Consider the following 22,345-nt stretch of genomic DNA (forward strand, 5'->3'; position numbering starts at 1 on the left):
GACGAACGGCTTGAACCATCACGGTATCCCCCGTCTGGAACCCGTCGGAGGCTCCATTCCAACTTCATCATTCGGATGCAACGGTGGAAGATCCTTGAGCACGTGACAATCATAGTAGAACATCTGCTTTGTTTTTTTCCAAGGTCGAAGTGTCTTTTCACAGCATCACGGTCGTAAGCCACAGGCACCAGAAGAACCACGGGCGACAGGAAGGGTATTCCTCGGACGTGTTCCCATCAGTAATTGAACCGGCGATGGTTTCAACAATGATTCCCGTGATCTCTGCAGAATTTTCTCACAGGTTGAGAGCTGTACATCAATGGGCTCTGGTAGACCATGTTGACTGAACTGTGCTTTCGTCATCCACCTCAATGAACCTGGAGTAATGGTCAACCGTTATCAGGTACGTCTTTACGTCAAACTGGAACAGGTGTGTCCCAGTGTCACTCCGAGGTAGATCAAGTGGAGGAGCCGGTTCCAGGGGCTCAGCAGGCAGGAGATTTTGATAGTCTGCTCTACGTCCACAATCATGGAGGGCCAGTCGAGAACCTCCCTAGCTCGTTACTTGCACTTGACTATTCCGAGATGCGACCCGTGAATCAGGCTCGGCACGCGGGGTCTCAGAGGAGGTGGAACGACGATTCGCATGCCTTTGCTTGTATGGGATGCCATCAGTCACCGAAAGTTGGCTCCAGGAATCCCAGAACGGTCGATCACCGAGTGGTACACCTTGCCTCTGACCATCCATCAAGAATCATGGACTGTAACTGAATGAGTTGTGACTGAATATCTTTTTGAAGATCAGCTAACACCTCGTCACATGGAGACAGAAAGTCCAACATTGAAATGTGCTCCAAGTTGTCCAATTCTGAACAAGTATCCGCTGGGCTCCAGAAAGGGTGTCCGCATTAGGCCATCCGGATCACCAGAAGTGTGTTTATTATTTCTGTGTGGGTCCCTAAGGACAACGACACCACCACCACCACCACCACCACAACCACAACCACCTGCTGCTTCTGAATTTCAAGCACTTCAATCATACATTACAACGACGTAGCTTGTTTCCTCTTGGACCGGCAGGAATGGCCAAGACAACGCACTCTCGCCTCGAGGCGGTCCAGCCTGGGTTCGAATCCCGACCCAGCTATAAACCCCCATCCTGGTGTTTCACAGGCAGGGCGATTCATCAATGTGCGTGCCGTCCCTCGGATGGACGTTAAACCGGACGTCCTGTCTGCCGGTATTCGTTAGGGGACGTTAAAGACTCCACGGTATCCTTCGCCAAGAGTCGGCGAGCTATCGCCGGCACCCTGAACCAATTACAAATTCCTGCACTGACGACTGCTGGGAGAGAGTGATGGCAAACCGCCTAATAGAACCCCAAACAAGAAACTGCTCACGGTAGAACACCTGGTAGGGTACGAATACATCCCGTTCTGCTGAATCTGCAGGTTACCTGTGCTCCAGGTATTACGCATGCACAGGTAAAACTCAATGTAATTAAATTCACGTTCAATGTCATTAAAAGTGGGGAAACACGAAGGGATTGTTTCATTCCGCTCATGAATACCCGGTTACTCATTTGTCGCATCACTCCCCTTCGCCTTGACCGCATTACACAAATATGTCGCGCGCGAATCGCTCCGCGGCGGCCCCCCTCAGTGAGGCCTATGAAGCCCTTTCGCGCTTGTTTTAGATCTTCGCCGCTTACGTAACCTGACGTAACGGAGCGTCGTTGATATGGACGACGAGGTGAGTGCGCGCCATTTGTGAACCATTAAAAGTAATACGTTGAGGTAATCATTTTTTAACGCGATTATAATTGACGATAATAGAAAGATTACCGGGTGATGATAATTATTATTATTCCCATGGTTTTTACGGACCTGCGGGGAACAGACAGACGGAGAGAGAGAGAGAGACGATCCGTCAGATCGACCACGCTGAGGTGGAATCGTCCATTACTCGGACGACTCGGTCCGTCCGTACACACACACACACACACACACACACGAGGCGAACATTATTTATCCAGTTCATGGGTGATGATTTGTGCTTCAGGGTATCTCAAAAAGTTGTGGACGGATCAGGATGAAATTTTGTGGACAGGTTTGGTGTGTGACAAGAATGAACTGATTCGATTTTGGTGAAAATCCGGATTTGGATCTGACTACTAGAATTTTAAAAGTGATTCTTCACCATTGAGAGATGGGGCCAAAAACGATATGGAGCAAAATATCTTTCAAGCTTCTGGGTCTCACTATCTGCCATGATCTTTCCTGAGAAAGCCACATTTCAAACCTGGCCTCCAAAGCCAGTCACCGACTGGGAATCCTTCGTCGTGCAAAGTCCTTCCTCGGCCCGCCTGAGCTCCTGACCACTTACAAAGCTTTCATCCACAGCCTGATGGAGAACTGCTCTCCCCTCTGGGCTGGTGCTCCTGCCTCCCACCTTTCTCGGCTTCACGCTGTGGAAACCAAGGCATTTCGGATCATTGGCATCTCCCGCGATGGGGCCGAGTCTTTGGGCCTCTCACTCTCTCACCGCAGGCAGGTCGGTGGTCTTTCTGTCTTCTACCATCTCCTCTCTGGTCTCGCCCCCTCCTGCTGTGTCTGCGATTTGTCCCCACCATATTTCCGCAGGGCGCTCAAGGTCCGCCAACAACCCCCTTCTGGTAAAACGACCAAAATCACGAATCACTGCTCACCTTCACTCTTTCATTCCTCTTTTTTCCCACCTTTGGAATAAACTCCCTCACTCTATTCAATCCCATTCTAACGTCCAGGCTTTCAAAACAGCTGTTCACCACCACCTCTTGTCATCCCCCATCCAAATCCTCGATCTTTTCTACCCCTGTTAATCCACCAAGCCCATCTCCTTCAAATTCCCTGCTTTCCTTCCTGAAAGTCCCTGTAATGTCCATCTTGTATACCCCATGTTCCCTGCCCCATCCCTTTCCCTTCCACAGATCTAATGTCTCTGTTACTAACTGTTTTGTCCTTCCCACTCCCGCCCCTCTTGTCTCATGCGCCCCCTTGCTGTGCATTGTGTGTTCGCTCTCATACGAGCCTCGACAAGAGATACCAAAAAAATAAGTAAAAGAGTATTTGGCCCGGTTATGGTCTTGTGGATCAGGCATTGCGTGCCAGAGGTATGTGCTCTACGGAGTGCCCTTCTAGTTTCATGATTCTTTCAAATCAAAAATGATGTTTTGATTTGAAAAAAATGTGAACAAGTTGGATATTGTGACGTCCACGGGACTTGAACAGTCCCGCCAACGTAGAATGAGCCGAAACGATGGAGGCGGTTTATTTATTTATAACCCAAACATGGCGGTTCTAATCGCTCTACCGCAAACGGGATGAGGAAGGTGGCACGAGTCACTTTTCACTGAGTTGATGATGTTTATTTGTTTTTATTATTAACCACAAATAACAAGACTCGGCAAGAAGAGGGATCCGGGGCGATTCGACGGGATGGTGTGGGATCGGGCGTGGGGAAAACACAGACAATTCCAATGAACATAGAGATCTCAAACCCTCTAAGGCGCCAAGTACACACACACACACACACACACACACACACACACACACACACACACACACACACACACACACACACACACACACACACACACACACACACACACACACACACACACAACGTAGCTACTTCTGGTGGACAGGCTGGACCGTGGTGTGGACACAACTGTCCCTGGATCAGTGTCGGACGAGCTGGCCTTGCTCTCGTCAGGGGGGCAGGAGAAACCGTGGTGCTGTCGACCTCCTGGTCCTGGCCCAAGTCCGCTCACAGCCACCAGGGAACCAGTTCTGGCGCCAAGTTGCGAGCAGGAGAGGGAGGCAGGTCCGCCCGCCGTTCGACCCCGTACTCCGAGTCAGCAGAACCCCAGAGCCAACCAAGGTGAGGAACGAGACTCAGCAAGGCTCCAAGACACGATGAAGAACACGATCGAATCAGCACAACAACAAGTACGCTTCCCGCGCAACAGCCTCCTCACCAAAAAAACACGATCTTTTTGTCCCGATCTTCTTCCTCTTCCTTTTCGACCCCGAACAGAACCTTTTTATCCTCCTGTCCTCGTCACATTCAATCTAGCCGTTTATTGGCCCACCGCCGTCGCCTTCTGCCAATCGTGATCACGGGGCGGAGCCATCCGTTGCACTGTCCTGTGACGTCACGGCCAGCCTCCAGAGAATACCAAAAGGGGTTTACGCAGACACACTTACCCTATCCCGTGTCCCTATCTAATTACGTGACAATTATCATTTCCCCCTTGAAGAAATGAACATTTACTAGACAGCTTATCACCACTGAATTGCTCTTATTACATCGAGATCCTGGTAAACTCGAACAGCATGGCATACCTAATTAAACATCCTAATTACCCTTTGAATGCATACCCCCCCCTCAAACGTAACAATATTGTTGTGGTTACCAAATTCGCAAACCACCATTCAGGTCCCTTAGGTGAGGTATCTCGGTAAGTACATGTGTAGTTAGGCCCAAACCCGTTGTCTAGTGGGAATACATGTCATTTATGCGTGCTGCGACTCTTCAGGATAGCCGTTTTTCTTTTACTATCTTTAATTTGGACCAACCGCCATTGTTACCACCACCAACCACCGCTTCACCACAACCGCCACGACCTTCACGTCACACCTCGCAACCGTCGCATCGCCACCGTTCTTGCGCCGCCTGTGGGTACCGGTGTTGGACTCGTGCAGGGCGTGCGCCGAACAGCGTGTACAAAATCACGGATTTTGTGCTTCAAAAACGGATCAAAAACGACACACGCCCACTTTTTGCCGTCCAATCGGTGAGCGAGGGCGGGTGGCCCCGCCCCAGGGCGTTGGAGGGCGATCGATATATGCAAATTTATGGATCAAAAAGCATTCACGCCCACTTTTTCTCGGGCCAATGGGGAGCGAGGTGAAAGGTCGAAGGGAGGGGTCAAAGATGAGAGGGCGAAGCTACGGGGCTGATAAAAGCGACCGTGTTCGTCAGTCCAGAGAGTAGGAGAGTCGAGAGGGAACAGAGAGTCAAGACTTCGCGGGCGGTGGAGTTGGCAAGAAGGAGCTGGTCGTCGTGTGCGTTGGAGTCGGAGCGGAGGGGACAGAGCTGTGGAGAGGCGGCGAGGGCAGACGAGGGGGTGCTCGCGTCGTGCAGGGAGCTGCACCCCAGGGAGGCCGACAGCGCGACCTGGCCGAGGTGGAGACGCTCGTCGCGGGGCAATAAAAATCCTCTATACCCCGAGCATCAGCAACCCCCTCCTGTTTCCCCCCGCGCTGAGATAGTGCGACCAAGGGGGCCCCTTTCCCACCCCCTACCAGACACTGTCCGCGAGGCCCGCGGAGTTGAGGCACCATCGCCGCTCCGCGTCTCATCACCAGACGGGTAGGCCCGACCCGGTCTCGGCCTCAGGCCCGCCTCATCCTTGAGGGTATTCTTTCCTTGGTTTTGGGTATGTGTTGTCGGCGCCGTCTGTGAAGTAAAATTGTATAAGTGTTGCCGTGTGCTCGGTAGTCGGATAGCTCTGCATTGTGTTTCTCTTTTATATTTGCTTTTTGTGTAATATTGTGTTTCTTCTCCTTTTACATGTGCTTTTGGTGTAATTGAATATGTGTGCTTTCCGTTCAGCGCGAATAAATGTGCTTTGTGTCGAACTGTTTCCCGCTTCGCTTCGTCATTTCCTTCATTGAATCCTCATCTTGCTTCACGTAAAGGGTTGGTAGTGGGCTGAATACGCCCGATAATTAATCGAACCGTCGAGGTCGACGATAACACCGCTCGGTTATCCCGATAGTACGGAACGGGTCGCTTAAGTGGCCCGTGTCCGAAGTCGACCTGCGGCGAGGTGCGATCGCCCGGTCTACCCTCCGCGTGGGTACGTAGGTAGGTCGAATTTGGCGAGCAACCCTATCCCACGCGGGGGCTGATTGGCTCGATCGCGGTGAGACCGAAAGGTCCACCCGTGACTGGTTCCCGGCGTTAGTCCGAGAGGGTCAAGACTGGATTGTCCGTCCGGTGGGCGACGTGCCGCGATTCGAGTTACGTGGCCGTCAGCACGCCGGCGGGCGCGAATCCGCAACACTGGTGTCAGGAGTGGGATACAAATTCATCGCCCTCCTCGCGGCACTGGTATCGGAGAACAGGAAAACGGGCTCTCCTGTCTCCGGCTAAATTCACGGGAATCGGTCCAGGGGTGAGAGAAGCGACCCCCGATTCCCTCCAAATTACGAGCGAGCGAAATTAACCCTTTAAGAGAAGCAAGATGGCGTCTCAAGGCGAGCGGGAGCCGGGGGTATTAGAAATGCATGTAGAATGTGTAGAATCCATGGTCGAGGATGGAATCCCCGAGCAGGAAATGTTGATTGTGCAGGAACACGGACTCGCCCAACTGAACCCAGAGCCCGAAATGGGTGCGGCAGCGGCCGCGGTGTATGACACCTCCCCCCCCCCTCTCCACCAAAACCCTTCCCCGATCCCTGCCGAAACGGCTCACCCAAGCGCACCCGACATGGCCCAGCTATTCACCATGCTGGCAAAGATGAATGCGGAAATGATCGAAAAGATGGAAGCGAATATGACAAACGAAATGAAAGGCATGAACGAAAAGATGAATGCGGAAATGATCGAAAAGATGGATGCGAATATGAAAAACGAAATGAAAGGAATGAACGAAAAGATGGATGCGAATACACAAAAAATGGATGAAAAGATGGATACAAATACAAATGAAGTGAAAACGACGATGGATGCGAATACACAGCAAATGAAAAAAGAAATGAAAGAACTACGGGGTGAGACGCAGAACATGGGCCGATGCCTGCAGGCGGGCATGAAGGCCGTGACCAGGGAGCTGGGAATGGCGACTCCATGTGTGGGAGTAAACGAGCTGGAAGGGGGTGCAACGGCTGACAGGTCCGCGGTGGAGGCGGGTAAAAAAATAATTCGGGGGGCGTGTTCGGCGAGGGTCGTGACAGAGGAATCGACGGTGACCAAAAGGGAAAAATTAAATGGGGAGACCAAAACGTGTGAGACGAGACACGAGGTGACGACAAAGGAAATAATAATAGTTGAGACACGGGAGATAGAGGGTGAATTGGACGGGGTAAGTGACGCACACACACACACGGAGGTAGTGGAGGATAAAGGGGGTGAGCTGGCGGACTGGGTAAAGACCCAGTGCGAGCACCTGGATGGCCTCCTCCAGGAACGAGGGGAGGGAGTATGCCCCCTTGAGGCGAGTCACGACCAGGTGAGTTCGGTCGTGCTTTGCGAGGTTGAGGGGACGGGTGCTGTGAACGGGTGCACGGAAAGCTTGGGGGGTATAGAGGCCCCGGAGACCCTTGTGGGGACACGAATCCCCAGTGTGGTTGTCCCTGTGTGTGTGGTGCGAGGTGTGAGTGCGTCCCCGTGTGTGGAAGCGACCCCGTGTATGAGTGGTGTGGTGGCGATGGTGCCGGAGTACGTGCTTCCCAGCACGCCGAGTGTGGGTGAGGCACCGTGTGTGAGTGAGGCCGTGTGTGTGGATGAAACGGCCAGTATGAATGAGGCACCGCGGGTGAGTGCCCCCGCGTGTGTGAGTGAGGGACGGTGTGTGGATGAGGCACCGCGGTTGAGTGCCCCCGCGTGTGTGAGTGAGGCACCGCGGGTGAGTGCCCCCGCGTGTGTGAGTGAGGCACGGAGTATGGATGAGACACCGCGGTTGAGTGCCCCCGCGTGTGTGGATGAGGTACCGCGGTTGAGTTCCCCCGCGTGTATGAGTGAGGCACGGTGTGTGGATGAGGCACAGCGGTTGAGTGCCCCCGCGTGTGTGAGTAGTATGGTTTGTGTGAGTAGTGAGGCACGCGTGAGTGAACGGCCGTGTGCAAGGTCGCTGTGTGCAAGGGAGACCGTGTGTGTGAGAGAGCGGTATGTGAGGGAGATGTCGGTTGGCATGCGGGAGCACGCAGCCGCGTCTCCCGGTGTGAATGTGATGGAGTGGACTGTGTGCGTCGTAACACGCAGGTGTGCGTGGGTGGAATGGAGACGGAGACGGCGACATGGGAGAAACGAAAGCCGAGTAGCGGCTGTAGTTGTTTCGGGGACCGTGCCGGGTTCACCCAGCAGTGAGCACGCGGTCCGTGCTGTGCAACGCACGAGACCGCCACGTGCTCGCTTGCGAGAGTGAAGTCCCGGTCCGGAAACGCACGCGGTCCGTGCTGTGCAACGCACGAGACCGCCACGTGCTCGCTTGCGAGAGTGAAGTCCCGGTCCGGAAACGCACGCGGTAGATTTGGCGATCCCGCGGACGGACAAAGTTTAGGCAGGTAAACGGATTTGGACCGGACGGGTTCTCCACGCGATCGTGTGTGTTAAGCTCCAACGGGCAAAGCACATGTGTTCGCGTGGGGAACCCCTCGAGACGTGGGGCTTGTGTTTTTTTATGCGCACGGTGACGTCATGGCTGCACGTGTGGTTGGAATCCGGCAGGAGGGGTATCTCTGCCGGATGGTCCCGTCCAAGGAGGGACGAGGAACACGTGCAGCTGCATGACGTCACGGGCAGGTGCAAAGTGCGCGAGCTCTGAGTTGCCGCGCAGGTGCTGCGCATGAAAAAAAAAAAAACAAGCCTCACTTTCGGGTGCACAGGATTCCTGGGCAAAGGGTGGAAGACCCCCTTACCTGGGCACAGGATGGAAACTAGTTAGGGGGAAGGGTTAGCTTAGTTAGACCGACTTCATGGGGCAGGGGTAAGTCCTCATGGAGTCCGTGGAATGGATTAGTAAGAGGGATTGTAGCCAGATTTAGGTTGGGAAATAAAATGATTTATTTTGGAGACAGAGACAGACTTTGAATGTGTAGAGGGGACGTAGCTTAGCTACGTAGTGTTAAAAGGAACGTGCTATAGTGTAAGGGACGACGTGGGAGCACGAGTTAGTTAGGGGATGTAGTTAGGAGGATGGCAGAGTTCAGCGGTGAGTGTGTTGAAGTTGGTGAGTTGTGTGAGTACATGATGAGTGAGTGAGGCCAGCGGGTCTGTGTGAGTGGAGCGAATGGGGAATGCATGGTGCGATGAGTGATTGGGGGGAGGAGTGACTCCCGCCCAAGGGACCCCGGGGTCAGAGTAAAGTGAGTTAGCTGGGTTAGTCAAATTGAAAAATGGAGGTCGTTTTGCTGTTGGTGGGAATGTAGGCTCGAAACCCATTTGGAGGGGTGCAGGAGCCCTGTTGATGGGCTTGGGAGCGTGGCTGCGAAAGGTGAGTATCGCTGAGTGGGTACCCCGGGCACCAGGCTAGTCGGCCGCGGTAGGCCATGGGCCCATGGGGGGCCGGGATAGCGTAGTGGGCACGGGTGCGCCTGCTTGGTGCGGGGGCCCGGGGCGCCATTAGCCGCGTGGGCAGTGTTGTGGGCAAGGGTGACCCTCGGAAAGGGGCCCGGGAAGCCGGCCTGCCACGTGTGCGTTTCAGGGGAGGTGCCATGGGGGGCACTCCCCGGTGTTAGGGAGCTGGTAGGCTCGGAGGCAGTGTAGTGCCCGGGGGTGCCATAGCGGGAGAATCGGCAGAGGGTCGTGCCTGCCAAAGGGAGCCACGTGTCCCAGCCATGAGACCGTGTGAGGGCACGGAGAGAAAATTGGGGGGCGAGGCCCGAAATTGTAAGGACACCAACACAGGCGACGGGAATCTGGGTTGTTAGAACCAATAGTTTAAGCGAGAGGCGCTTGTTGAAAGCCCCGGGGTAGTTTAACTGTTAAATGGATAGGGTAGATTAGGAGATGTACCCCTCCGCACCATCCATCCCCTCGCTCTCGTTGTGGGCCGCTGGACCCACTTTGGGTTAGATCGCCGAACTCTGGGGAGGCCATTCTGAGGCTTGAGTTGGGCCTCGACACAGGACGTTAGCTCTCCCTTATTCCCCTCCGGGAAGGGAACGTAGGGGTTGGGAGTAGGCGAGGTGACAGGATAGGTTAGCCGAACAAGGACGATAAAGGGGGTAAGGGGACGATTTATAGTGGGGAAGTAAAAAAAAAAAAAATAATAATAATAATTAAAAAAATTAAGGGGGCTAAATTGGGGTTTGACAAATTAAGGGAGTGGGTATGTACAGTGACAGGCAAAGGCGATAGGTTGGGAGGGAGACAGGTAGGTAGGTCCGAGCCCGCCTCCCAAGTGGCCAGCACCACCGCACTCCCTCCACCAACCTCCACTGAACGGCAAAGGCTTGCCAACTTCATCGGCTGGCCGTGTTTTGCTTCAAGGCAGAGGCCGGCCAACTTCATCGGCAGCTGTTGTTTTGCTGCAAGGCCTGTGCCATCGGCTGGCCGTGTTTGCTTCAAGGCCTGTGCCGGCCAGTTCATCTGCTGGCTGTTTTTCTTCAAGGCCTGTGCCGGCCAGTTCATCTGCCCGCTATGTTTGCCCGCAGCGGCCTTCTTCTGCGGGCTGTGTTTGCCTGCTCACCTTTGCCATACCATGCCCACTGCCCATGTTCACCAGCCCCGTTCAATTTTGTGCGCCAGGATTTTCAATGTGCGCCAGGATCGTAAAAGCAACAGTTTGCAAGCTGCGAGAACTGCCCCGTTGGCAGCTACAACACGGGCCTGCAGTGGCGGCCCGTGCACCGTGTTTGTGTCCATCCATCCATTCGTTGTGCTCATTGCGTGTGCCACTTGAGCTGGCACGGAGACTGCGTTGTGCAGCCCATGCACCGTTGTGGTTCACTGCGTTCAGTTCAAAAGGGAAGGCCTTGGACTGCGTGTGAGCAGCCAGCCACGTTCCCTGTCACCTGCATTGTTTGAGCCAGAGACTGCATGTGGGCAGCCTGGCTCCCTGCTAACTGCTTTCTTTTTGCAGAGTTCAATGATCCTGGGCCATGGTTTAGTGTAAAATTTGTAAGTTAAGGTTAAGATGTACTGTAAATATGAGTGCGCCCCCGGCATGTCTGTCTAGCGCCGGCAATTTTATTTAAGTCGTCCGTGTGAGTGAGTTTGTTTAGATAGTTACGCAGCCCTCAGGTTATTTATTTTGGGGACACGAATACCATGAATGTCGCACTCAGGGATCCGTAGGTAAAATGTACTAGGGGAAAACTACACATGATGGCACACGAAAATTTGACGACTCGGGACGAGTCTGTAAAAAGGGGAGGGGGTAGTGTTGTGGTTACCAAATTCGCAAACCACCATTCAGGTCCCTTAGGTGAGGTATCTCGGTAAGTACATGTGTAGTTAGGCCCAAACCCGTTGTCTAGTGGGAATACATGTCATTTATGCGTGCTGCGACTCTTCAGGATAGCCGTTTTTCTTTTACTATCTTTAATTTGGACCAACCGCCATTGTTACCACCACCAACCACCGCTTCACCACAACCGCCACGACCTTCACGTCACACCTCGCAACCGTCGCATCGCCACCGTTCTTGCGCCGTCTGTGGGTACCGGTGTTGGACTCGTGCAGGGCGCGCGCCGAACAGCGTGTACAAAATCACGGATTTTGTGCTTCAAAAACGGATCAAAAACGACACACGCCCACTTTTTGCCGTCCAATCGGTGAGCGAGGGCGGGTGGCCCCGCCCCCAGGGCGTTGGAGGGCGATCGATATATGCAAATTTATGGATCAAAAAGCATTCACGCCCACTTTTTCTCGGGCCAATGGGGAGCGAGGTGAAAGGTCGAAGGGAGGGGGTCAAAGATGAGAGGGCGAAGCTACGGGGCTGATAAAAGCGACCGTGTTCGTCAGTCCAGAGAGTAGGAGAGTCGAGAGGGAACAGAGAGTCAAGACTTCGCGGGCGGTGGAGTTGGCAAGAAGGAGCTGGTCGTCGTGTGCGTTGGAGTCGGAGCGGAGGGGACAGAGCTGTGGAGAGGCGGCGAGGGCAGACGAGGGGGTGCTCGCGTCGTGCAGGGAGCTGCACCCCAGGGAGGCCGACAGCGCGACCTGGCCGAGGTGGAGACGCTCGTCGCGGGGCAATAAAAATCCTCTATACCCCGAGCATCAGCAACCCCCTCCTGTTTCCCCCCGCGCTGAGATAGTGCGACCAAGGGGGCCCCTTTCCCACCCCCTACCAGACACTGTCCGCGAGGCCCGCGGAGTTGAGGCACCATCGCCGCTCCGCGTCTCATCACCAGACGGGTAGGCCCGACCCGGTCTCGGCCTCAGGCCCGCCTCATCCTTGAGGGTATTCTTTCCTTGGTTTTGGGTATGTGTTGTCGGCGCCGTCTGTGAAGTAGAATTGTATAAGTGTTGCCGTGTGCTCGGTAGTCGGATAGCTCTGCATTGTGTTTCTCTTTTATATTTGCTTTTTGTGTAATATTGTGTTTCTTCTCCTTTTACATGTGCTTTTGGTGTAATTGAATATGTGTGCTTTCCGTTCAGCGCGAATAAATGTGCTTTGTGTCGAACTGTTTCCCGCTTCGCTTCGTCATTTCCTTCATTGAATCCTCATCTTGCTTCACGTAAAGGGTTGGTAGTGGGCTGAATACGCCCGATAATTAATCGAACCGTCGAGGTCGACGATAACACCGCTCGGTTATCCCGATAGTACGGAACGGGTCGCTTAAGTGGCCCGTGTCCGAAGTCGACCTGCGGCGAGGTGCGATCGCCCGGTCTACCCTCCGCGTGGGTACGTAGGTAGGTCGAATTTGGCGAGCAACCCTATCCCACGCGGGGGCTGATCGGCTCGATCGCGGTGAGACCGAAAGGTCCACCCGTGACTGGTTCCCGGCGTTAGTCCGAGAGGGTCACGACTGGATTGTCCGTCCGGTGGGCGACGTGCCGCGATTCGAGTTACGTGGCCGTCAGCACGCCGGCGGGCGCGAAATCGCAACAATATTAACAGAGAAAATCTGATGATTTTCATTTTCATCATCATCCAAACCCTTTGCCTGCCTAATTAACCCTCAATCATTTCAGGAGCAAATTATTTGTTTGAAAGGTTACAGCATAAGTGTAATAGGTTTCACTTGTGTGTAATCAGTGGTTTAACTTAAAAATTAAGCTCCCCCACTGTCGAAGGAGTTTTACGGTGCAACTCACTTGGTTCACCATCAAGGCAAACATGAAGACCAAGGTTTTTTCCAAATAAGTCACACACAAAGTGGTGGAAAAGCATGGTTCAGGAGAAGGTTTTAAGAAGATTTCAGTCATTCATTAATCCTTTTGAGTACGGTGAAATCCATCATTAAGAAGTGGAAAGCGTGTCATACCACCCATACTCTACCCAGATTACATTCTGTTCTGTTCTGTTCTTCTGTATGGTAGCTTGGCTGCCGGGTAGCTATCATTTTGTTGGGGCACAACTTGCTATGCAACTGACATTGTATCCCTATACCAGTACACTGGTACAAATTTTGCCAACCTCAGAAGGATAACAGGTTGAGTCAACCCCACCTGATAATTCAGTGGCCAACTGGACTCAAACTCAGGACCCTAAGATTCCAAGCCAGCCACACTAACCACTAAGCCAACTCCAGGCTTGTTGGTTTGAGTGTTACCATTGCCAAGCAGAAGTAAATCTAATGATTACATGTGAGACTTGTGAACAATGGTTCTGTCGAACCTGCCAGAATATTGTTACGGATTTGGAAACCTTGTGCACACAAACAGCCAGAGTCCCTAAGCTTAGTTATTTCGATAAGTATGTGCTTCCAGTTAGAATCCTTCCTTCTGTCTCATGGGAATTACGTGTGTGCGCTAAGTTTTTTTTTTTTTTTTTTTTTTTTTTTTTTTTTTTTTTTTTTTAGCTCGGTTTTTCCTCATCAACAACAACAACTACGACTACATCCACTACAACAATGCCACCGTCCCACACTCGTCCGGTCGCCATTGCCCACGTGTTTTCGGCTGAAGGCGTGGGTGGAGCCTCCAACGCCTCAGATCGAGGCTCCGTCCCAAGGAAGGGCATGGACCGTTTCCTCCAGCCAATGAGCGAAAGGCGAGCATGACACGCACGCCCCAGCCAATCGGGAGGTGACCACGAGTCATCCGACAACCCCTCGTCCAATCAGGAGGCGAGTGGTAGGAGAAGAGACCCATCCCACCAAAAAGAAGAGTCGAGTGGTTGTCTGGACCAGTGTTGGGCAGACAAGGGTGCGTTCTGCAGGATCGTGGCGATTGCGTTCTCCAGGATCGTGGCGATTGCGGTCTGCGGTCTTGGTGGCGAGTGTGGCTTGGTCCCGTTCGTGGGCCGTGGACTTCGGGTCGTGGGTTCGACTCGGTGAAACCGCACGAGGCGGGGAGGTACCCGGCTCGACCGAAAATAGACCCACGGGGTCCAGTTTCTTTTTGGGTGTGTTTGTGTGTCCGTGGGCCAGTCTGTTAAGTAGAGCTGTTTAAGTGTTTTCTTTTCATTGTACATTGCATTTTATTCGTGATAACTCTGCTCTTTGTCTGCTTCCCCTCCCCGATTATTCTTTGTAAAATAAACCCCTGTTAAATGTACCAGCTCGTTTTCTGTGCTTTCCTTCATTGTCCTAGCAAGGTGCGTATTGAGAATTAGTAAGGCCGTTCGGGCCGGTAAATTGTTCATTTGGACTAATGGATCTTGGTAACCCCCACTCGGTTTACACCCAGATCGGGCTCGGTAACGGTCCGTTCCGCCCGAGGTCCGTCGAGGGTGTGACTTCCCCGGTAATTTGACGACTTGGGTATTTAGGTATATTGAAATTCGGCAATTAACCCTACCCCACGCCGTCGAAATATTGGCGACCACGGTCCGCTAAGGGACCCGTGAACTCTCGGACTTATTCGAGAGTCACGACCTAAATTCCAGGTGTTCGGTGGGAGACGACTCCACTGCTCCACCTAGTGGTCGTTCATCGCCGCCGAACCCCAGCCCACAACAATATCACCACTGAGATGTATGACCCATTTATGACAGTGGAGTGTGCTCACTTATTTTGTAACACCTGTAAAAAGTCTGCCCTGGAAGCAGCCGAGGCTGCAATGAAGGGGAAGGATATGCAGAACTTATGACAGAAAAAAATTGAAAAGGTGCTGAGTGATCAAGTGAACAAAATTGTGATAGAAGTACAGCAATCGGTAAAGGGTTTGGTGGAAGACAATGCAACAGATGAGAAAGACCAACACTGAGGTATCTCACAGGAATACATTTGATGACACTCATTACTTGTATACCCAAAACAAATTCCGGTAGGTCTACCTTTAGCCAGGAAACAGGTGAAGTTATGTCAGAACCAATATACAGTTTGGTCAGCATGGTAACTACGCACTACGCAGGAAATGGTAGACCGCCAGAGGAGGAAGAACAACCTTCTAATGTTCAATGTTCCCGAGTCGAAGCAGGATCAGATGCACAATAGGGTTGCAGAGGACAAGAAGGCAGTGGAAGACGTTCTCTCAAATGGAGTGAGAGTACAGGGAACACAAATCTTGAAAGTAATTGGACTCGGAGGAAAAGATCAAAATGGGAATGTAATACCAAGGGTACTGCTCATCCAACGTGACGGTCACAAAAAGAAGGTGGATATTCTAGCATCAGCTAAGAACTTAAGGCAGAGCAAAGAATGGAATGATTTATTCATATCACCAGATCTCACGATGAGACTGAGAGGATGGATAGAAACCAAGACGAGCTGAGAACAAGGAAGGAAGTGGTGAATGCAACCTCATCATGAGATGGGAAAATTGCCACCAGGGAAAAGAAATGCTCAACCTATCTTGGCAAGTCATAAATGAATCACAACATCCAAAATGAGGACGATGGTGATGACATCGCACTGAGCAACTCTTCACAACCTCTCTCTGATGACAGTAATGGCAGAAATAGAGCTTGAAGGGGCCAGAGGGGGTTTCCAAATGTATAGGCAGAAGTGACTTGGAACGACCACACCAAATAACCACCAATTCGTCAGAAAAGAAAACGGGAACAGGAGACTAAATTAACTGAAAGTTATGTACTGCAATGCAGACTCGTTAATGAGCAAGATACCTGAACTTCAAGTTCGTATTGGAGAAATGGACCCAGATCTCATTTTTATCACAGAAGTTCCATCTTGGTACACATCAACTAAAATTGTGTCTTCGGAAATTGCTCTGGATGGATATGACCTAGTCACGAATATTGAATCCAAAGATGCAAGTAGAGGAGTCGCTATCCTCTACTTGAGAGAGGAGTCGCTATCGATGCTAAATCTATGTGACAGGCTTCAGAGGATAATGTCGAATCTCAATTTAGAGAGGTTCAATGGTGTTCCTCGTGTCTTGATGGAAGGAGCAAACTGCTTGTCGGCTGCGTCTACAGGAGTCCTGCAAGGAGCACAGAGAACTCCAAATAATTGTATGAAATGCTTAACCTCAGACGTACATTCGACAGTGTTCCGCGTGAGAGGCTACTTGTGAAGCTGGCCACCAATGGAATCCAAGGACAGACAGATCCTAGTCTGGATTCGCAATTTTTTGACGGACAGGGTCCAACGTGTCATAGTCAATGGAGCTGCATCTCCCTGGATTCTGGTACGTAGCAGAATACCGCAGGGAACTGTGCTCAGGCCGACATTGTTTGTAGCCTTCATTAATGACCTACCGTCGGTAGTGCAGGCAAGGGTACAAATATTCGCAGATGACCCGAAGATCGATGGACCCATATGTAACGCTGCAGACAAAGAAGCTCTCCTAGCAGACCTGGACAAAGTGGATGCTTGGGCTGACAGATGACAACTCTCTTTCATCGAGTCAAAATGTAAGATCCTCCATATAGGCAGGAGTAATTCTCGTGTCAGGTACACAATGTGAGGAACTGAACTGCAGAGTACAGCTACAGAAAAGGATTTGGGAGTGGTTGTTGAATTTTCACTAACATGTTTCAATTGTTGTCAACAGGGCATACCAATTCTTTGGTATTATTAAGAGGACCTTCGTCCCCCTGAACATCAAGACCCTCCTGCTGTTTATAACACTCTTGTTCGTCCCCACCTGGAGTCTGGTAACTAACTACCTCTGGCACCAGAGGTTCAAACTAGATGCTGACAAGGTTGAAAGGGTGCAGAGAAGGGCCACCAAACTTATCCCCAGTATTTGCCATCTCAGCTATCAACAGAGGCTAATTGAACTGAACATGTGCTCCCTGTTCTACCGCAGAAGAAGAGGAGACATGATCCTGGTGTTCCAGATCTTACATGGAATGGTTAAACTGGACCTCGATGACTTATTTACCCAACAGCATAACACAAATACCAGAGGACACTCCTTAAATATTTTCCAAGAAAGGAACCACCTGGAAGTCAGGAATAAGCTCTTCTCTCATCGCAGAGTAGATAATTAGAATAATCTTCCGCAGAGTACTGTGGGAGCCTCTGCACACTGCCAACCCATCCCGCCATGCCTTGAGGAGGCAGTGACCGGGAGCTCCAGGATTATCCTTTATCTCGTATCATATGGTGGTGATGACTGACTGCAATGGGTAATCGCTTGCCAAACCATGCATTCCGTTGGAGTACTTGCTTGAGTGCTTAAGCCACTTGGGGAGCGCTCACCAAGCTGCTTGGTTGTTCGTTTCAAAACCACAAGAAGTAAGACCCATCACTTCGCTGATGGAGATACCAATCTTTGCTTAATTGCTAAAAAAAAAAAAAGAACAGTAAAAATTAACATCAAGCTTCATTTTTTTTGACTGTTCGGATGATTATATTTAGTGACGAAAACATTGAGGAATGTGCAAAAAGTCGAACTTCAATGAGCGCAAAGCCATGCTCTCTAACCTGCTATTACAATCCACGATGATAGGCTCAACAGGGCTCCTTTATTTTCGGCAATTACGTATGCAGTTTTTCTTTTCTTTTTCCTGTTTTGTGCGATCTGCTTTCATGACAAAACATGAATATAAATACACTAATAGTTTCTGCAATATATTAATAGTCGGCAGTGGCTCAAAACGTAGAGTAATGGAGACGGCATACACGGAGGTCAGACATGGTGGGGTTTTTGCGTGTCTGCATGCGAGTACGTTGGAGGAGTGTATATGGGTTGGGGCATGCAAGCAAGCAAGCCTTTGCCAGGTAGATTGCATGGGTTTTAATTTTAAAATGCTTCCGTCCAGTTTTACATGGGACACTGCGGTTAAAAATATAATGTTGCTGTTTGGGTGCGTTTTATCGCCTTGGTAATTCCCTGGTGTGCTGACTACCCTCACTTCACGCTTTCTTCCCTTCACCTTACACAGCCTTCTCCCCTGGCCTCCCCTGGTACCTCCTCACCCTCTCCTCACGCCTCCTCATCCTCCCTTCGCGCCGACTCGCCCTCCCCTCGCGCCGACTCGCCCTCCCCTCGCGCCGACTCACCCTCCTCTCGCGCATCCTCACCCTCCCCCACGCTGTCCCCTCCCCCTCCCCACGCTGTCCCCTCCCCCTCCCCCACGCTGTCCCCTTGTGCTGCCTCCCCCTCCCCCACGCTGTCCCCTTGTGCTGCCTCCCCCTCCTCCACACTGTCTCCTCACGCTGCCTCCCACCCCTCGTGCTGCCTCCCCCTCCACACTGTCCCCTCGCGCTGCCTCCCCCTCCACACTGTCCCCTCGCGCTGCCTCCCCCTCCACGCTGTCCCCTCGCGCTGCCTCCCCTCCACGCTATCCCCTCGTGCTGCCTCCCCTCCACGCTATCCCCTCGTGCTGCCTCCCCCTCCACGCTGTCCCCTCGCGCTGCCTCCGCCTCCCTCCACGCTGGCCCCTCTCTCTGCCTCCTCCCACCCCACGCTGCTTCCTCCCCCCTTGTGCTGCCTTCCCTTCCCTCCCCTCACTCTATCCTCCTCCCAAACGCCCTCCCCCACCAGACAACTCGTTGGAGGTCGAGGAGAGGAAGGGGTGTCAAAGAATATATGAATTTGACAAATGAAAGCTTGTTGTTTTGTCTTTTTTTGAAACACTTTTTTTTTTAACACCCTGGCTTTCCCTCAAGTCCCCCTATCAAACACATGTCCAGAACACTCCCTTCCCTGCCCCACTTCCCCCTCTCTCCCCCCATCCTCCTCTCTCCCTCCTCTATCCCTTCCCTCCCTTCTCTCTCCATCCTCTCCCTCTTTCTCTCTCCCCCTCCTCCCCCTCCTCCTTTAATAGTCCCGTCAGTGAAACGACGGGTTGTATTTGCTGGTTATGAATAAATGTTAATTTGGAAAAATTGTTTCTGCATAATTAATCAAAATGTGCCATTATGGTTGGGGTGAATACTTTTGTTCGCCACTGCATGTGCTCGACCGAGTGCTATTTTAGTATTAAATGTAGTTTGTTAAAACAGCAGCTCCAGTGAGTAGATATAGCTGGTGATGTCAGCTCGTAGTCAATTGGGAAGAGTAAAGAGCTTGCGAATCTGAGTTTCGTTTCATCGTGATGTGCAGAGTACCATCCGCTGGTTTCCATGGGAGTGATTGGGGTTTTCTGGGGCATGGTTGTTACGACCAGCGGAGGATGGAGTTGCTGGAACACCTGAGGAGACAGCGCCTTGCAGGTAGAGACCTGTGGACTCCTTCCATTCCAAATTTTCTGGAGAAGTGTCTGCACAGGGTGAGAGGCATGGTTCTACGTTTGTCAAGGCAATAATTGAATCACGTGATTAAACTCCAAGTTTCTGCACTTTTGGCCCATCGGATGACCAGGTCTGTTTGTCTTTTGAATCGGTTCTTGTTCCAAAATGTTTTCTCTCCTTTTCCTCTGTTCTTTCTGCAGGTGACGCTGGATTGGGGTTGGTCACGTGGCACCAAAAGTCACAGGCTGACGTTTACCGAGGTGGCGTTGCTTCTGCAGGAGGTCACCACCCTCTATTGCTACAGGGTTCGCTTTTCACATTGTTCCTTTTTATTGATCTGTTTTACGATCTTGAATTCTACTCGTTCGCTAGCAACTTCACTATGTTGTACATGTCGTGGCAGAGAGAAAACCAGGAAGTGTAAAATAGTGGACCGTTGATGGTTTTACAAAATTTGTTTTGCGTGGCTGTTGATACGTGAAATGAACCTGTCTTTTGCATCACCAGGTCGATGACCTGCACTTGCTGACAAGGCGCTTCTTGAGTCGGCATTTTGATGGGTCTCACTCTGATGATCTTCAGCTTCATGGCATCCAATACTTAGACAACAACGCTACGTTGACAAATCCTCGGGATGGTGATCGGCAGACTTCAAAGAATGGCACGACCAGAATTGATCATCACAAGTTAACAATCTCTGCGTGTAGAAGACCTACGAGTGAAGAGGATGAGGTTAGTGTGATCAGCTTGCATGTCCTTGCACCCCTGTGTGCCTTGACTTTATTTGCGAGGCCAGGAACCGTGATGGACCAAAAGCTTCCTTCTGCATTTTACCAGCTTTGCCTGGATGTGCCAGACTTCCACCAATTTGTGGGTTTAACCTTGATCGTCTCGACATTGATTCAAGTTAAATAACGAAGAGTCCTTCCACTCTCCCCACTATCACCGAGGTTCATGCAAACACCGTTAATTTATTTTGCCGGAGTGCATTGAGCTGGTGCTGACTGTTTCATCGAGTTGTTAAAGACTCCATTGGCCGATGTTTGTTTGATTCCCACGGCTGCTCGCTATTTCAACCCGTGCTTGAGAAGTGTGTGTGAGCATGGTACCAACCCCTCAACACGAGTTCAAAGAGTCCTTTGTTCTCCAACGGAATAAAAGTGGCTTATTGGGGTGGAAAGCAGAGGGGGTAATGAACATATTCAGTTTGTTTGCCTCCCCCCTTCTACCAAACCTCTCCTCCCTTCCCCACCAATTCCCAATGACATGATGCTCTGTTGGAATGTTGAAATTGCTCCACATGGAGCTGGCTTCGTGTGTATTTGGTTCCAATTATGTGAATTGTAAAATGTTTTTGTTTGTTCTAGATGCAACCCCTGGATGACCTCACCTCATCTGCAGACCTCATATTACCACCAAACCAACTCCAAGTGAGAGGATAAATCGTTTACATATTTAAAAAAAATTAAAAAATGAACAAACTGGGGGGCACAAATCCAGGCATTACATAAAAAAGCTAGATTTTTGTTTTTCGTATAAACACACCCGGTCCATCATAATAGTTTGCAGATTTAGCTTTTAGCTGAGTGTCCTTGTGATGTCACAATACACCATCAAAAGCAACTGGAACAGACGATCGATATAAAAATCACCAAGCGTTCAAAGTGCCGTCTTTCATCAAATGAAGCAAAATGCAACAAATAATTGGCTTTGACATTCATCGGGTTTACCCGGAGTGCTTGGCGCGGGTTCACCCGGAGTGCTTGGCGCGGGTTCACCCGGAGTGCTTGGCGCGGGTTCACCCGGAGTGCTTGGCGCGGGTTCACCCGGAGTGCTTGGCGCGGGTTCACCCGGAGTTCTTGGCGCGGGTTCACCCGGAGTGCTTGGCGCGGGTTCACCCGGAGTTCTTGGCGCGGGTTCACCCGGAGTGCTTGGCGCGGGTTCACCCGGAGTGCTTGGCGCGGGTTCACCCGGAGTGCTTGGCGCGGGTTCACCCGGAGTTCTTGGCGCGGGTTCACCCGGAGTGCTTGGCGCGGGTTCACCCGGAGTGCTTGGCGCGGGTTCACCCGGAGTGCTTGGCGCGGGTTCACCCGGAGTGCTTGGCGCGGGTTCACCCGGAGTTCTTGGCGCGGGTTCACCCGGAGTGCTTGGCGCGGGTTCACCCGGAGTTCTTGGCGCGGGTTCACCCGGAGTGCTTGGCGCGGGTTCACCCGGAGTGCTTGGCGCGGGTTCACCCGGAGTGCTTGGCGCGGGTTCACCCGGAGTGCTTGGCGCGGGTTCACCCGGAGTGCTTGGCGCGGGTTCACCCGGAGTGCTTGGCGCGGGTTCACCCGGAGTTCTTGGCGCGGGTTCACCCGGAGTTCTTGGCGCGGGTTCACCCGGAGTTCTTTGCGCGGGTTCACCCAGAGTTCTTGGCGCGGGTTCACCCGGAGTTCTTGGCACGGGTTCACCCGGAGTGCTTGGCGCGGGTTCACCCGGAGTGCAGGGTGTTTCAAAAAGATTGATACAACTTTGATTTCCTGCCATTTCTTTGTTTTTTTGACCTAAACCGTTTTCCTTTTCAGAGTTTGGTGCTATTATCGTGGTGTTTGTTCCCTGGGATTGCTAGCTCCATTGCTCAACAATGCCATTGACAGTGAAGCAGAAGACAAAAGTGGTAGCTCTGGTTTCACCTGAATGTCAGGTCAGGCCAGATTAGATATGTGACTTCCTACAGGTACCATGTAAACTTGTACTAACCTGTTTCATGGGCGGTTTGTCAGCAACTGAACCATCTCCCCCACCGAGTTTCCTGGTGAGGAGGGTGTATGGATATGGAATATGGATACCCATCAGGATTAAAAACAAAACCTGTCAAAGGGCAGAGGAGCTTCTTGTGAGCC

At 51.7% G+C, this 22,345-nt stretch overlaps 1 protein-coding gene across 4 annotated transcripts in view; it reads left to right on the forward strand.

Annotated features, from left to right (window-relative positions):
- The first annotated feature begins 1,599 nt into the window (after positions 1-1,599).
- LOC147016396 (uncharacterized) overlaps positions 1,600-22,345 on the forward strand; it is a 37,790-nt gene continuing 17,044 nt past the window's right edge. For 3 of the 4 annotated variants that reach the window (XM_085844997.1, XM_085844999.1, XM_085845000.1), the window contains exons 1-5: positions 1,600-1,752; positions 19,336-19,501; positions 19,664-19,768; positions 19,971-20,195; positions 20,831-20,893. In XM_085844997.1, coding sequence (XP_085701123.1) covers positions 19,406-19,501; positions 19,664-19,768; positions 19,971-20,195; positions 20,831-20,893 — 489 coding nt within the window. In that variant the 5' untranslated portion in view covers positions 1,600-1,752; positions 19,336-19,405. The remainder of the gene's footprint in view (positions 1,753-19,335; positions 19,502-19,663; positions 19,769-19,970; positions 20,196-20,830; positions 20,894-22,345) is intronic. The other variant, XM_085845001.1, reaches the window with a different exon arrangement.

The sequence above is a fragment of the Eptatretus burgeri genome, chromosome 11 (genome assembly GCF_056783735.1).
Source record: "Eptatretus burgeri isolate ZD-2024b chromosome 11, Ebu_testis_v1, whole genome shotgun sequence".
NCBI classification, from domain to species: domain Eukaryota; kingdom Metazoa; phylum Chordata; class Myxini; order Myxiniformes; family Myxinidae; genus Eptatretus; species Eptatretus burgeri.